Genomic DNA, 16479 nt, shown 5'->3' on the forward strand with positions numbered 1-16479 from the left:
ACCCAAGGGAGATGGTTTTGTTGATATTTTCTTTTATACCTTTTTCATATGAACATGCTTAACCTAACCTCTTCTGCCGTGTCTCGATTCTGATAATAAAAACATATGATATTTAAGTCTTAGACATTTTTAATTATTTTAAATTATAAATTTATAAAATTGATGTCAATTAATTAGGGAATGTTCTGTAGTATAATATTTTAAAGATGTTCGTAAAGCAATTAAACTACAAATATTTTAACTACAAACTTACGATCTAATTTAATTGATAATTGAAACGTATGTAATTAAATATCAATTTAAAAATTAATTTATAAATTTTATTAATAATAAAAATTATTTTAATATTAATAAAATTTATAATCTTTAAAATAATATTTAATTTAGTTAATATAATAACTAATTATTTTTTTAAATTTATTTCTAATGATATTTTTTTACATTATTTATAATATCATAAATATATTAAATTTAATACATTTATATTAATCTAATATTTTTTAAAATCAATTAAATAAGTTTTAAGATAAATAAAAAATAATACTAGATTAATGTTGCTAGATCAAGAAATAAACATTTTTTACCCCATGTAAAAAATAAAACAAATATATTTATCATTACCAACATTTTTAACCCTTATACCAGTAAGAAAATCAAGATGTTCATGTAAGTTTGATGAGGTCTACCTAGTTATGAACTAATATATTGTTTCAATATTTTTTTTAATATATATCAAATAACATATATTACAATAAAAATATTAAATAACTATTAAATTTAAAAAATAAGTTATTATATTGATTAAATTATATATTATTTTAGAGATTTTAAAATTATTGTTATCTAAAATAATTTTTATTATTAATAAAAAATTATAAAATAATTTATAAATTAGTATCTAAATTAATTATTAATATTTTAAATTAGTATTTAAAAAAGATTAATAAAAATTAATTTAAAATAAAGTAGTTATTTAGTATATCTTACAACTTAATAGTTAGTTACATATCATTAATTTTTTAATTTATAAAATAATTTCTAATTTAATTAAAATAATAATTAATTATTTTAATTTTTAAAATTAATTTTTATTTAATAATTTTTTAGTATATTAATAAAAGATTTGGAATAATTCGACTTATATTAAAGATAACCTAAACTTTCAAATCTTGCAAACATTATTGTCTTATGTATAAAAGCTTATGTATTCATCTTGTTTATTTTTAATAACTTCATTTTGCATTCTGACTTAATCATGTTTCATCAGTATATGCTTTTACATGAGGAGATGTATAAGAAATCTAAATACTACTTTTGATTAATTTCTAGTTATGTTTATGAAATGACGATAAAATTTGAGATGTTTTTTTTTAAATATAATTTCAGACATAAAATATAAATGATAGGGTAAGAAGATTATATTTTTAATTTATTTATTTTTTAAAATAATCTAACAAACATAATATTCACTATAATAAAATTATTAAATAAAAAATAATTAATCATTATATTGATTAAGTTAAATACTATTTTATAAATTAAAAAATAATTAATATTTAAAATTATAGGCATTATACAATATTTATTGTTCTCCACCACTAAAACCCAAAGATTAACTTGAGCATCATAATATTTTTCTCAAAACCAAAGACTTGGAAGAAACATAAGAGTAGAAGTTCTTTTGAAACCTTTTGAAACATACAAAAACATTTTATATAACTGAAACAAAAATATTCTTGAAACTCAAATTAACTTCAACACTTTTTTGTCTTTACATTTATGTTCAGTATTCATTTACTATAAAATTGTATACTTAAAAAAAACAAAATTATATACTTTTTAAAAACTCAAACTGTGTATTGATTTTAAATACGGAGAGAAAAAGTATTTATACCAAAAATAAAATAAAATTATATATATATATATATATATATATAAAGAAAAAAAATGATTGATGGACATGACCAATAGATCTTAAATACAAAACTAGATAATAATAATATATACCAGTTTTTTTTATAACTTTCTTAAGTGGCATCTTTAATTGAACATTCTTTTTTATTTAAAAAAACAAATAATTGAATAATTTTTTATTTTAAAATAAATAAATATTTTTTTTAAAAATATCAACTATATAATTTTTTAATACTATTTATATAAAATTATATATACGTATACATATATAATTGTATTATTTTTCATTTTTAATTTATTATTCATAAAAATAATAAAATAATATAGCATATATTAATTTAATAAAGATGTAAGTACACATTTGCACAAGAAATATACTAGTGATAAAGTAAAATTGTACAAGAATACTATTATATGAAACTAACGTAATAAATGTCTGATCACAGTGGGATAATTAATAAATTGTTATTGTTTTCATTAGTTCTGATACATACCATTTGAGAATAAGTAAAGTATTAGCATTGTTAGTGTATGTATATACTAATATGTGTTGTGAAAATGGAGTTTTTGGTAGTCCCCAATTAGTTTTATGGTGTTATTTGGTTTTTCTGGCAATGAATTTGGATGTAATAGTAACAGTGATGAACATAATAAATCACAGTGATAAGTTGAAAAACCAAAAAGCGATTGACACGAACCTCACAAGAAGATGAAGGAAAGGGAAAGAGAAAAAGGAAAAACGTAAAATGAAGAAAGTGGAGAAATTAGAAACATTTACAGAAGATGACAGAAAGTGTTTAAGGTGTGTACGATTGTGATAGATGTCATTATTTTCTATCTCATTAAAGATCAATCCACTCACTAAATTGTTGCATGCTTTTTCCACTAAAAAACAATTTCTTCCAAATTTATTTTGCTGCCCACATTTTCGTAAACATACATCAAACACCAACATTTTTTTTCTTTTCAAAAACAGAGAATAATGTGTCAATTGGGATTCATTTTGGTTGCGTTTGTTGTTTGCAGTTGTTGGATTCAATTTGGCTTTACCCCACATTGTATTTTTGTGTTTGTAGAGCACACTTGCATACATACTTGAAAATGCATCACATTTTTTTAGTATAAAACCAGAATCAATTGGATTAATTATGCATATTATTTAGTGAGTGAACTTAATCATTATATATTTTTATAATTTTTAAAAAATTATTGTATTTATAATTAGTGTGCAATAAAATAAAAAATAAAAAATTAATAATTGTTCGTGTGTATGTAGGTGACAAAGTGAGGTTAGAATTACGTGTGTTTTTTTCTTCTCACACACATAAAATAACCGATTAAATGCACAAATTCTCTTCCTTTTACCTCTTGTACCAGAACACATACCAACTTTTTCTCTTTTCTCCAATTACTCCCAACTAGAATTTCACAACCATTAAGAGACATCTCCTTTATCTTATAAACAATATAAATAATAATAAATCATAGTTTTTTATATACCTATTTTGAATTTAATATAATGGTCCTTGTACTTTGAGAGAGAAAGGTGTGTGATGTAAGGTTTTGTTAGCTTGTAATTAATTATAGAGAATAGTTGATTTTATGATGTGTTTGTAGGGTGAGAGAGAGAGAGGAAGAAAAGGGAAATAAGGGAAAGAGAGAGGGGCAAAGAAGGAAGAGGAAAAAAAGAAAAGAACTTTTGGTCCATGATTCATGATCATCGTCATCGTGCGTATCTAAAACATCTTGAAATCTATCTTTGACCGTCGTACTCTCTTTCTCTGTGTGTGTTTTTAATTTTCTCTCATCATCACCCTTCGCCTTTTCGCCGCTGTTGCAGACTCTGCTCAAAACACAGCCACCACACACGAACTCACTTTCACTCACTCCTTCTTCACCCACCACACCCAACAGAGAGAAAACAATACAATATCTCCATTTTGCCCCTCTTTTTCCCAAACGCATCTCTATAAATATTATAATTTCGCCATTCATTAGCATAGCAGCGGAAAGAGAAACAGCTCTCACACTTATCTTCTTCTTCCTCTGATTCCATTCATCATTCATTACTCTGATCCCACGGCTGCGATCTTCTCGTTTCTCCAATCGTACGGCCAGGGGTCCTTTGTCTGCCCAACTCACACCTTCTCTCAGCTTTCTCTCTCTCTCTCTCTGCGTAAGTCTCCTTCTCTCTCTCTATGCAACAACGCAACAAAGACTTTATTATAACCTGCTTTTTCGCCCTCTGTATGTATAACCTCTTTTTCGTTACGAATCATATCATATCCGCATAATATCTATCATCACTCGCACGCACACACGCACATACTCACACGCGCACTCCGCTATGCATTCTTTCTCGATTGTGCTTCGAATCTACTACCTCTCCTGACATTCACTGTACCGTTTTTCCGTCTTTTCTCTTTTTATTCCTCCCTTTTCCGTTTTCGCTTCCTTCAATTCTTCCATTTTTTATTTTTTTTTCAAAAGTTGCTTTTTTCCGCCCAACCACACTTCGCCCTTCTTCCACTGGATTCCGGGTTCGATTGCTGTTGCTTTCGCTGTTACATGCATTGAAATGAAACCGGGTTGAATTACGCGTTGCCGTAATGGGTTTTGCTTCTTCTGCCAGATTTAGATCCATTGTGCTCATGTAACCGCCTTTGGTAATTTGCCTTTATTCAGAAATTGAATGCTTTTCCAAAGCTTATGACGCAATGCGTTTGAAATTAATGAGTGTTTTCTATTTTTTTTTTTTTTTGGAATAGTAATAGTATGCTTTGGGCTGCAACGGTTTGTGTAGTTCGGCTCTCGATGGGGATCCGTTAATTACTCAGTTTGATTCTTTGTGATGCGTATGCATGTGGTGTCATATATGTGTTAAGATGCTGATGGGTAGTACTGTGTTCAAGATATTGGCGAGTTCTGTTATATACTGTAGAATTTGTGATGGACTGTTGGGCTGTCAATCAATGATTTTTCTCAGACACAAAAAAAAAGCACATTGAATTCTGTACCAGATACTACTTTGGGTTACAAATTTGGGGCTTCTTGTAAATTCTGTGGATTTGCATGAGCTAGTTTAGTTTGGCCTTTAATTTTGAACCCTAAGATGGTTTTGTTATACATAAGTTACTTTTGTTTTACTTATTGGTTATGTACTTAGTACTCCAACGATAACTGATATTAACCTGCGGTCCATTGCAATACCGATATTCTAGCTTTTAGAAAAGACTTCTGGTTGCATGTTTTCATGGAGCTGTCTTGCTTAATCCTCTTACAGTTTGTGATTATTATGCATGTGTGCAATTTTTACTCAGATACGATGATATGTGGACACTTTTTTTTATCTCATCTTTATTTTCTTAATATATGTATATTTATATATATGGTTGTATAAATATATCATGTCACTGAAATTCAATTACACACGGGTATTTAACACTAATCTTGTTAATGCTCCATGTGTTCTTGGATTGTGAATAATGAAATGTTTGGTTAGCTTTTTATATATGGTACTGTCTTTCATTGTTTCCATCTTCTGGACTTTTAACGAATTAAGCGGATGGCTTTATATATGCGTATAGAACACGGAGGCTATTTGTCATAGCATCTGTAAATGATCTTATTTCTTTGATTTTGATTGTAGGTAGAGAGTATAGCTTCTGTGGAACACGGAATATGGAGTCCAACGGTCATGCAAGATTAAAGAGAAATGATGTTATTAAAGAAAATGGTAATTCTCATTTGTCAAATGTAGATGATGAACATGATCCATGGACGGCATGGGCATACAAGCCTCGCACCATCTCATTGTTACTTATTGGTGCTTGCTTTCTCATGTGAGTGTCTAGCTGGATAAATTAATGTTAACGAGTGGTGTATTTTTATCTACTTGTAAATTTTGTTCTTCAATAAGATCAAATTTCTTCCCCCTACTTATTTTTTTTTATACCACTGTTGTATATGCCAGTTGGGCAAGTGGAGCACTTGATCCAGAAAGAGATGCATCTGGTGATCTTGTTACTTCTGTTAAAAGGTTTGGTAATTTTAATTTAATTACTTCTCATTTCGCTGTGCTTATCATTTTGCTGAGTAATACATATGCTAAATGCCCACACAACTGTTTCTCTGTAGGGGTGTATGGGCAATGATTGCTGTTTTTCTTGCTTATTGTCTGCTGCAAGCTCCTTCTACGTGAGTAATCAGAATGAATTTATTTTGTTTAGTTTGGTATTTTATTTTACATTTATTATATTAAATTTAATTGTGATTTTAGATTTAGATCCCAAAGGAGTAAGAAGATGTTCCTTATTTTCTGTGACTTCTTACATGATTGGATTATTTTCTTGCCTATATCTGGAAGGGGACTGAATTGAGTTTCTAAACTTTTAGTTTCATGTTTGAGAGATGGTGTTTGAATAATTTAATTCCAGGCTTCATCAGTTAATTTATTTCACATTTAAAGTCAAGAGTGAGTTTATGTTAAGAGAATAAGGCAACCGCTTCATACTCACACACCACTGTTTTAGAACATTATTAATGGACCAAGTTATTTGAGATAATGAAGATATCATTCATGATTGAATTGAATGGTTGCTGTTACTTTACTTGCTGGGTAGAAAAGTTAGTAGAAGGTGCTTCTTTTCAAGGTTGGGTTAGAGAGAGTGTGGATGGGATATGGAACTGTTTGAAGATAACTGGGAATCCAAAGTGTTTATTTTTTTTACGGGCGTTCTTTCTATACAAATTTTAATATAATTCCGCTTAAAATGGTTTTGCTTATGAGTATGTAAGAATATTAACATAGACGATAATATAAATATGAGTTTGTCACAGCCTCTTGATAGTGTATGACGGTGGAAGAGTAATGATATTAGTAGAGTTTTAGATCAGCTGAAGTTGTTACCTGAATAAATATTTTCCCATTTTCTTTCAGGGTTCTTATTCGGCCACATCCTGCAATTTGGCGCTTGGTTCATGGGATGGCTGTTGTTTATCTTGTTGCCCTCACATTTTTACTTTTTCAGGTTGGTTTCCATGTCTCGATTTGAAAATTCTTGTTGTGTAAAGTTTAAGCAATTTTGTCAAGCTTAGATTTACAACTTTGAAAAAAAAAAATTTTGCACTTGATTCTTGCTTACTTTTCTTTCATCTGTTAGCTTCCTCTAACTTCATTTGTGTCTTCTGAGGCATAGTAATATTTGTCATTTGTTGCTCTGTTTCCAGCAAGTGAATGAAAGTGGACTAACATGTACTCTCAATTTTTGTCCCTACAGAAGCGTGATGATGCTCGACAGTTTATGAAATTTCTTCATCCTGATCTTGGTCTTGGTAAGTCAATCCGATTCTTTTTTTAGCTTTGAAATGGTTGGAATTAATTCATTATGTATGTGTTGTATTTGAGATTTTAAAACATTTTCGGTTAGTCATGTATCAGCCTGTTTCCTTCAGTTTAAAAATTTGTAATTGCTGTGTGTGATCTTGGCAGAACTTCCAGAAAGATCTTATGGCGCCGACTGCCGTATATATCTGCCTGAAAACCCTGCAAGCAGGTTTAAGAATGTTTATGTATGATTCCTTTCACAACCTTTGATTTTGTATATCCTCTCTTAAAGTTACTTTATACCTCTATCACATTTGGATCTAACACGGGGCTTATATTATGTTTCATTTCCCAGGAGACACTTTTTGATGAGTTTGTTCTAGCTCATGTTATTGGGTGGTGGGGGAAAGCAATATTGATTCGTAATCAGCCTCTTCTTTGGGTGTTATCGATTGGTTTTGAGTTGGTGGAGGTAAGGCCTGATACTTATCCGATTAATACACTCTTTTTTGATATTTTGAGATAGGTCTGGTTGGGGGTTTGTGCCTCCATGAAGCTTTGACCTTTTTATTGCGTTGGTATAAGTTATAACTATACTATCGAATTGCTTACGAAGTATTCTGTGCTGGCATTTTCAGTATACTTTTCGTCACATGTTGCCAAATTTCAACGAGTGCTGGTGGGACAGTATTATTCTTGACATATTGATCTGCAATTGGTTCGGTAAGAGTTTTGGATCCATTTTTTGTTTCCTTTTGGCAAGTTTCAAAGATTGCATGTGGTTTATTAGTTGAAGAATGAACTTATTTATTGTACCACCATAATTACAGATTGAATCTATACACATTCATTTTGTCAACAAAATAAAAAAAATATTGATTTTAAAACATGACCAGACCCTTAAATGTTGAAAAACTATAGGATTCTAACATCTAGTGAATGCATCTTTACTGTTTCTAGCTTAAATATATATGAAAATGTCTTTGTCTAGTTGTTTAAACTATCTTGGATAGGAACTGTTAAATATTGCGGGTTGACTACGATTTCACATTGCTTCAATGGAATTCATTTTCAAATTCCTTTAGATCTTCATTCTACAATGAAGCTTCAAGGAATTAATTGTATTGACATTTTTTAACTCTGTCCGTGAAGATATTCAAGCCTATATACAAGTTTAGTTGTTTTATTTCCAAACAGTTTGCTCATCCCAGAAAACTCAGTACATCATTTGAATTTTAGTGGTTCTTTAAGTATCATAATTCATGATTCTGGTGGTATTGAGTAAACTCTTGCATCGAATTAGTGGTTTTTTGGATTTGAAATTGTTTCAGCCGATTGTAACATCTGTTGGATTAATTAATCTGCAGGAATTTGGGCAGGAATGCATACTGTTAGATACTTTGATGGGAAAACATACAAATGGGTCGGTCTAAGCCAGCAGCCTAATATAATAGGAAAAGTATGTTTCTCTGTCATCAGTTATTTCATTAAGCTTGAGTGTTTGATTCCTATTGAAATTGAAATCACTAAACTTGGAATGCCTTTTTCTTTGGCTACTGGAGCAATAGCCAATTGCCTAATGCTCTGACAGATGATTTTACTAAAATTGTCCTTCTTTAATCTCGTAATAATAATCTAGTACAGTCACTTCATCTCACCATCTGAGACAATGTTAGTTAATTATTAGTAATTTATTATGATTGCTAAGGAGACTAAATGTATGTGACTTGATTGGTCTATGTTACTTGATATTGGCATTAGGTGAAACGAACATTGGGTCAATTCACACCGGCTCAGTGGGACAAAGACGAGTGGCATCCACTGCTTGGTCCTTGGCGTTTCATTCAAGTGCTTAGTCTTTGCATTGTATTTTTGACAGTAGAGCTCAACACATTCTTTTTGAAATTTTGTCTCTGGATACCTCCTCGAAATTCAGTTGTCATATATAGGTTGATTTTGTGGTGGCTACTTGCAATTCCAACAATTCGTGAGTACAATTCATACCTTCAAGACAGGTACATTCCTATGTTTTCTATTTATATATTGTCAATTGAATGTTGGTGAATGGCATTGGCAACATCTTAACGAGTTCTTGACATTTTATGTCCATATAATATTGTGATTTTTACAGAAAGCCAGTGAAGAAGGTTGGAGCATATTGTTGGCTCTCTCTTGCCATTTGCATTGTGGAACTTCTGATTTGCATTAAGTTTGGACACGGTACGTAGGTCTCTTACATATAAATCCTTGTGTTGTGTGACATATTTAGAGGTTAGTATTGATTATTGTTTAATTCACTGATTACGTACATGGTGTGTTTCCACAGGCTTGTATCCCAAAGCAATGCCTATATGGCTGGTAATATTCTGGTCGAGTGTTGGAGTGGCAATTGTTACATTTTTGCTTTTGTGGTCTTGGCAAATCCATCGCAGTCTAGGGAACAAGAAGAGGCGATAATTTTACTACTATTGCAGTTGCAATGCATTATTCTTTGATTGATTCCTTCCTCATTTTTATGGATACCAAATCCATAGCCATACACACATGGTGTAAATACTATCATCAACCTCATAATTAAATTGTAAATGAATATTAATTCTCCTAGCTTAGTGTAGTGGATCACAGTTTCTTTGGGCGGCAAATATTAGTTCCAGCAGCTGGTAGAGAGGTGCACCTGTTATTTATGAGGCTTGTTTTTTGAATAGGTTTCCACCATTGCTAAATTGGCCAATTTCTTCCATTCCATCGGAATTAATCATTCTGAAACGTGTGTACCCAGTTATTTTAATGAAATTTTGAGTGAAGAATGTTTTTGCTTCAGCAATTGTCTAAATTTATCATAATTTTGTTGGAGATTTACAAATACCATTATTCGGAATATTATCAGGCAACCATTTTCAGATTTAATATTTTATTGTATGATATAAAAATAACTTACAAAACTTAACATTTTGCTTACTAATATTTTTACTTGATCTTTTATTCTTTTTGCATGCATGCATGTATATAATTTAAAACTATTTTCACCAAAAAGGAGACAATAAAATCATTTTACTTTAATCGTGCAGAGATTAAAAAAAATCGCCGGTATAAAGAATAGTGCTTGAATAGTTACGTAATAATGCATGCACCGAAGCATGTTGGTGTTTACGTAATAATGACAGATTTAGTAGCCCATTGCTCGTCACTTTGTATAACATCAAAGTTGTTGGAAAGAAAAAACAACAACATTAACACTCGACTAAAACGTGTTTATAATAATGAGGGGTTATTCCTCATTATTTCATGTTTACTTTTTGAACTCCCTCCTAATGTTCCTTTTACAATATGGAGATGCCTTTCGTTATTTTAGTGAGATAAACTTTTACTTCTATTTGTTGGAAACCATTTTTTATTTTAGTTTAAATCATAATATAGCTTATGAACACCTATCATATATAGCTACAATTTACTACAACTAACTAATCACATTTTATACTGATTTCATAAATCAAATCAGATCACAACTTACACTTCATTAGAATTGTTACATGTATTTTGTTTTCTCCAAACACTTCCTGGTTGTCTTTTTCCCATCATATCAGTTTTCGTTTAGACCAAGAATTTCTTGGTGAGTACACAAGAGTATATGCCAACATTTGTCCCTTACGAGTCCACATATCTTACCAAGTCTAAGTGGAAAATGGCATTGTAACAATCTTCCTCTTCCATCTTGTCCTTCCTCGGACAATTTCATTGTTTTGTTTCTCTCCTTTGATTTGTAGAAGGTGTGTATACCTTAATGGCCTCTGCTCAAGGTAAGTCAGCACTCCACTACCATTTATAATATCTGATGATAACCCATTCAGAAGATTTGTGCAGTAATCTGGTTCTACCACACCATAAAGTTTTTCATCCTCTTCAGGTTCACACAATGATTGAACTATATCTGAGCTTCCACACTCCCTTCTGTACTCTAGTGTGATACTAGATAATTGGTGCCGCTCCTGAATTTGGTCTGGGATGGTCTGCAGAAGCAATCAACAATAGAAATTAACTATGATATTCACAATGCTCTATAAGGACTAGTTAATGAGCATTGACTTTTGAGTCCATAAACCTTTGCAATTTACCTCTAGCATCCATCTTACATACTTCACATTATTAACATGTTGGTTCATATCCAAATCACTTCTCTTGGGCTGAAAAGTGAAGAGGTGCACAAAGTCAATAATTGTGTACATTCTTTGTGCTGTGGCAGAGCCAGCAGTAATTTAACTGTAATGCAGTAGAGTAAAGAGTAAATAGTATATGTACTGACAGAGCAAAGATTTTTTATGCTATTATCCAATTACAAATTGTTAAATATGGTAAATTTGTTGATTTCTAAAGGGACTACTTTAAAAATTATTTAATGATTTCTGATTGATTGACATATTTTAACATTGACAGTACCTATTAAGCTCAAATGAAACATGCAATATATACCTTCAAATCTGAATTCATGTATTTTGCCTCTTTATCCAATTTGACTATCTTTTCTTGAGCATCTTCCTCTATTGCTTGCTTCTCTATAAACCAAGGTGCAACTTCTGCTCTCACCTCTTCTGGCATTTTGGAAAGGCGTCTTGTTTTACGGTTCATCATCACCCACGTGCTGTTTATGGCTTATCTCAATCAGCACACAGGGTATAAAACGTGGAAAGTTTGAAAATTGTTAGAAACATTGTGCAAGACATGAACATAGTGCATAGTACATACCTTGTTGCACGACCAAAAATGTGGCCTGTGGCTTGGCTCCTTATCAGCCAGTCCCGCCGCATTCCATTCTTGCCTGATGCTCCAACCCATGTGTCAATTTCAACTACCTCTCCCCTGAATCATGTCAAATTCATCTCTTGTTATTATGGTTTTCTCAATCAACTAAATTTTCATTTCATTAAAATTGGTACAAGTCTTCAGCAAATATGCTGAGCTTATGGCCAGTCACAAAGTAACTCCTATTGAAGAGCTAGAGATATTTGTAGCTTTCTCTGCTGTCAAATCAGTACAAGACAAGAGTTGTTGAATATGGAGAAGATTCCAAGAAAACCTTCAACAAGTAGTACAACAACTTTTACAAGACTTGTCTCAAGCGAGTTGAAAATTCTCAGATTTGATTAGTATATTCCAACAACAGAAAAATTATTTGAAGGGAACTAATGGTGGAAAGGGACTTTACCAGATGGGATAGTAATCAATCAGAACTTGCATTCTTGAGACAACCCAAATGAGATCGTTCCTCACCATTCCATGTGTCGCCCCAAACCCATCACCGAGCAGCCCAGACATCCAAACATGGTTTAATGCTGTTTCCTGCACGCAAGATTGCATTTTGCAACAAAACAATGAAGCCCTAATGCTTTTTGTGCAGTGAAAACTCTGTTTATATGACAACAACATGTGTATTTAACTAATCACCTGAAGAAGATTGAAGATGCTCTCAAGCGTGGCAGTTTTATCAGCTCCAACTTCATAGGACCTAATGACAACGGTCTGTCTATAACCAACTCCACCTTCAGTGATGAGCCCTTGGCGATGAGGATCAACCAATTGCTTCTTTGTTGGGATGTTTTGGCGCAGACCATTTTCATCAACTGTAACAGCTTGACCCAGAGTGGTGGAAGTAGTTCCAGCTATTTGGCTGAGTGTCTCAACTTTAATTGGCGACCTAAAACTCCCATTAGTTCTGATCTGCTTAACTTGGTCATGGTTTTCTCTGATGGAACAAGACCTCACAAAGTAGGTAGAGGTTGGATATGAGAAAGTGGTAGCCATTGTTCTCATTGTGTTCCTGACAAAGTGGAACAGCACCTTAGAAGGAGAGAGGTTGGAAGAGGAAAATGAGTACTAAAACTTTTTTATAGTTTAACTTTAGACGGTGTTAACAAAGCAGGGCTTGGAACTCTGAGAGACAAATAAGTGAACCTTGTGAATCAGCTGACTTATCAAAGAGATTTTGGTGTTTGCTGCGGAACTAACTTTTAGTAGTCCCATCTCAGAAGGGAAACCTCCTAGTTCTGATCGATTAGGTAGTAGACAAAACCATGTTTAGTTTGTGTCAGACAATTTTGTGAGTTTATGAAAAAAGCAATGCAGTTAATAGCTACTATTTCATAATGTCAATCTGAACATGTTATATAAAACAATGAAAAACCCAACATACAAAATATTTAACTATTTATCAGTAAGAAGATTAACAGAAAGTATCATTGGAGGATTTAAAATTATATCTGTCACGATTTAACTATTTATAAACATTTTGTTCTTCATTATTACTGGGTCTAGGACTTTAAGAATTGGTGAGTTATAGATATAGTGCTTAGTATTATTATTGTATTACATAGGTAGTAAAAGAACGCCCCCCTCTAGAAATTGACATCAGCCATAAGAGAATGAATTCAGAGTCTCTTTTGTTGAAAAGCACACTGTTGTTAGTGTATGCTACTAGCATTGTATGTATGTTAGCAAGAAGCAAAGAGAAATAAATGTTACTTCCTAGGAGAAAAGTTAAGGGAAGTTTTGAAGTGAAAAATTATGAATTCTTTAGAATGTTGCGTGGAAGAAACCGAGGTTTCTTGGACTCACTATGTCTTCTATTGGTGGTTAGGAATAGTGAAGATTATGACAAGAAGTAGGAGAAAATGAAGCCAACTCAGAATTTGCTGAGGCTTTGCAGTGATGCCAAGTTAGTAGGTTCATTCATTATTGTTTTACACTTTCAGCAATAAATGCATTACTGTTGCTTTGCATAAGGTGGAGGCTCAAGGAAATAATTCCAATTCAGTTTAATGAAATTGCATGCTTCAAATTTTTTTCGGCACAAACCAATAAAAATGACATTATATATCAGATCTCATAAATGGAGGCTAAATATTGGACAACAATAATAATATTGCAGCACAGTAGAGCAAGGTAGGCCAACAAATTATTCTACTTGAAGTTGTAATTTTAATAATGTTTTCTTCACTTTAACTGTTTGAAAGGGTACTTCACAAATCAAAATCAAGAATAATGGAAATTTTAAATGGTGTGTAATTATGATAGATTAGATTAGACTTTAATTTTGACAAAAGAAAGGATATGTGCGCAGACAAAGCAGTGGCAACAAGTTTTTTTAAATCAAAAATATTTTTTTCTACATTATTATTTTTCAAATGTTTTTGAATTACATCAACGAAATAAAAGAATAAAACATTTAGTAATTTTGTAATATATAGGTATACCTTAATTTTATAAATTAGTTTAATAAAATTGAATTAGACTTAAATTCATTTCGAATATTTAAGATTCTACATCGATTTCATAAGTAAATTATATTTTATATTATACAAATAAAATACAAACTTAATTTTATAGAGTTGAAATAAATTTAAAATCTATTTATTAATATTAAATGTAGAAAATATATTAGGTAAAATCTAATCCAAATCAATGTAATAAATGTAAAAAAATATATTAGGTAAATTTCAATCCAAATCATGAGGGATGCTTACCAAGAAAGTGTGCAATATGTTTAGAAACTAAACCTTCTACCATCTGCGACATATTTGAGAATGTAAACATGATTTGAAATTAAAACTAATACTTTTGATAGTTTTGCTTTTCAATTGGGATCATAATATTGTTTAAATTTAACATTATATTATTACTCTTAAGTATTGTTTATCAATAATCAATAATATAATTTCAAAACAATTTCAACAAATCAAGCTGAAATAAAATTCTTCCAGTATCATAAATTCAATGTTTTATGTATGATTAGGAGGTATTCCTATCGAATCGACCCATTTTTAGGATAAATAATAATTCTAATAGCAACTTCATATCTAAACTATGAATTGATTGTAACAACTTAGTTAAGATATTTAATTATCAAAACTACGTTGCTAACAGTTTTGAAATTCAATTGTTATTTTTTTTATATTTCATACACTTCTATGAAAAATTCAATTAATATTTTCTATTTAAAATTATTAAGCAAAATATATATTTTTCTCCTTAATTATTTAATATTTAAATTTTTATTTTAACATTGAATGTCTTTAATCAAAATAAAATATAACGAGACATCTGTAAATGATCGTTAAAATAAACTTTCATAAATTCAATTATTTTAATGATTTTTTACAATTAAATTTTTTAAATACTATTATTTTATATATTTATTATAAAATATTTTTTCTTAATTTTTTAAATTATTTTTTAGTATATGTTATGTATACTTATTACTTTATTACTTTATGTGTACATGGGAAATTTTACTAACTGAGTTCTAAAAGTTAAATTATTTAAATTAGGTAAGGGATGATCATGAATTGAGTCGATTTGTGATATATGCATATTTGCAATAATAAGATGAAGGGTGCTGTATCATATTTGAATGCATGTTAAGTTTGGAAACATATTTAGAAATAAGTTTGAAAACTTAGAAGAAAAAAAAAAGAGATTGGTTTGATTAGCATATTTGTAGTACTAGTGAGATTGAATGGTGAACTATTATATTTTACAATAAAAGAAGTTGGAGAAGTTCAAATTATTAGTGATTACGTGTCGATCAGGCTTTATATAAAAGTTATTTAATACATTTTCAACTTGTTCTATTTGGAAGTGGAATCAGTTTTGAGAAAACTGTATAGAATTGTAAATTTGGCATAATTTATCTTAACAGATGAAACTTTGCTTAAGGAATTTTATCCGAAGACTCAACCTCTCTCGCAAACTAAATCTACTCAACAAATTTTAACCTAAGAGCATTTAAAAAATTGTACAACCAGCTCAACCAATCTTTTTTGCGTTGAGCAAAAGCACCTTATTTAAAATGTATATATTTAATTATAAAATTTTAAATTTATTATAAATGATTATGCATGTTTTAATTATGAATAATATTCTATATGATGTATGTATGATCGTTGATTCAAACTATTAAGTACAAAACCTATTATCAAAAAATATATTCTTACTTCAATGATAGTTTAAATATTATCTATAAATTATCATGTGGAGAGGGACAGACATCCACAATTTGTTGAAATGAATTTACCTTGACACGTGCTTGACACATGGAACTTAAATTTGTAGATCTAAAGTGGTTAGAGTCAGTTAGATAGTAAATTTTTTTATAGTGTATTTCTACTTTTGGGAGATTTGGTTTTATAAAGCGTACTATGAAATTATTCACAATCAATATTTTATATTTTACTTTCTTTTTGAGTTAA

At 30.4% G+C, this 16479-nt stretch overlaps 2 protein-coding genes across 3 annotated transcripts; one reads left to right on the plus strand and one right to left on the minus strand.

Moving 5' to 3' along the window:
- Positions 1-3506: 3506 nt before the first annotated feature.
- LOC137828073 (CDP-diacylglycerol--serine O-phosphatidyltransferase 1) lies at positions 3507-10060 on the plus strand. Of its 2 annotated transcripts, XM_068634491.1 has the most exons (14): positions 3507-4090; positions 4405-4580; positions 5564-5756; positions 5888-5953; positions 6052-6111; positions 6854-6944; positions 7194-7248; positions 7406-7485; positions 7596-7712; positions 7879-7963; positions 8608-8699; positions 9002-9255; positions 9372-9460; positions 9567-10060. In XM_068634491.1, exons 3-14 carry the CDS (start codon positions 5596-5598, stop codon positions 9695-9697), a joined length of 1281 nt encoding a protein of 426 aa, XP_068490592.1. In that variant the 5' UTR covers positions 3507-4090; positions 4405-4580; positions 5564-5595; the 3' UTR covers positions 9698-10060. The 2 variants fall into 2 exon arrangements, with proteins under 2 accessions (XP_068490592.1, XP_068490591.1); XM_068634490.1 differs by lacking the exon at positions 4405-4580 and having other exon boundaries at positions 3528-4090.
- Positions 10061-10687: 627 nt separating this feature from the next.
- LOC137829539 (palmitoyl-acyl carrier protein thioesterase, chloroplastic-like) lies at positions 10688-13331 on the minus strand. The gene is made up of 6 exons (XM_068636360.1): positions 12680-13331; positions 12441-12574; positions 11981-12094; positions 11708-11876; positions 11353-11421; positions 10688-11247 (listed from the first exon to the last, which is right to left on the minus strand). The coding sequence occupies exons 1-6, from the start codon at positions 13043-13045 to the stop codon at positions 10912-10914; spliced, it is 1188 nt and encodes a 395-aa protein (XP_068492461.1). The 5' UTR covers positions 13046-13331; the 3' UTR covers positions 10688-10911.
- Positions 13332-16479: the final 3148 nt, after the last annotated feature.

The sequence above is a fragment of the Phaseolus vulgaris genome, chromosome 7 (genome assembly GCF_000499845.2).
Source record: "Phaseolus vulgaris cultivar G19833 chromosome 7, P. vulgaris v2.0, whole genome shotgun sequence".
Classification (NCBI taxonomy): Eukaryota; Viridiplantae; Streptophyta; class Magnoliopsida; order Fabales; family Fabaceae; genus Phaseolus; species Phaseolus vulgaris.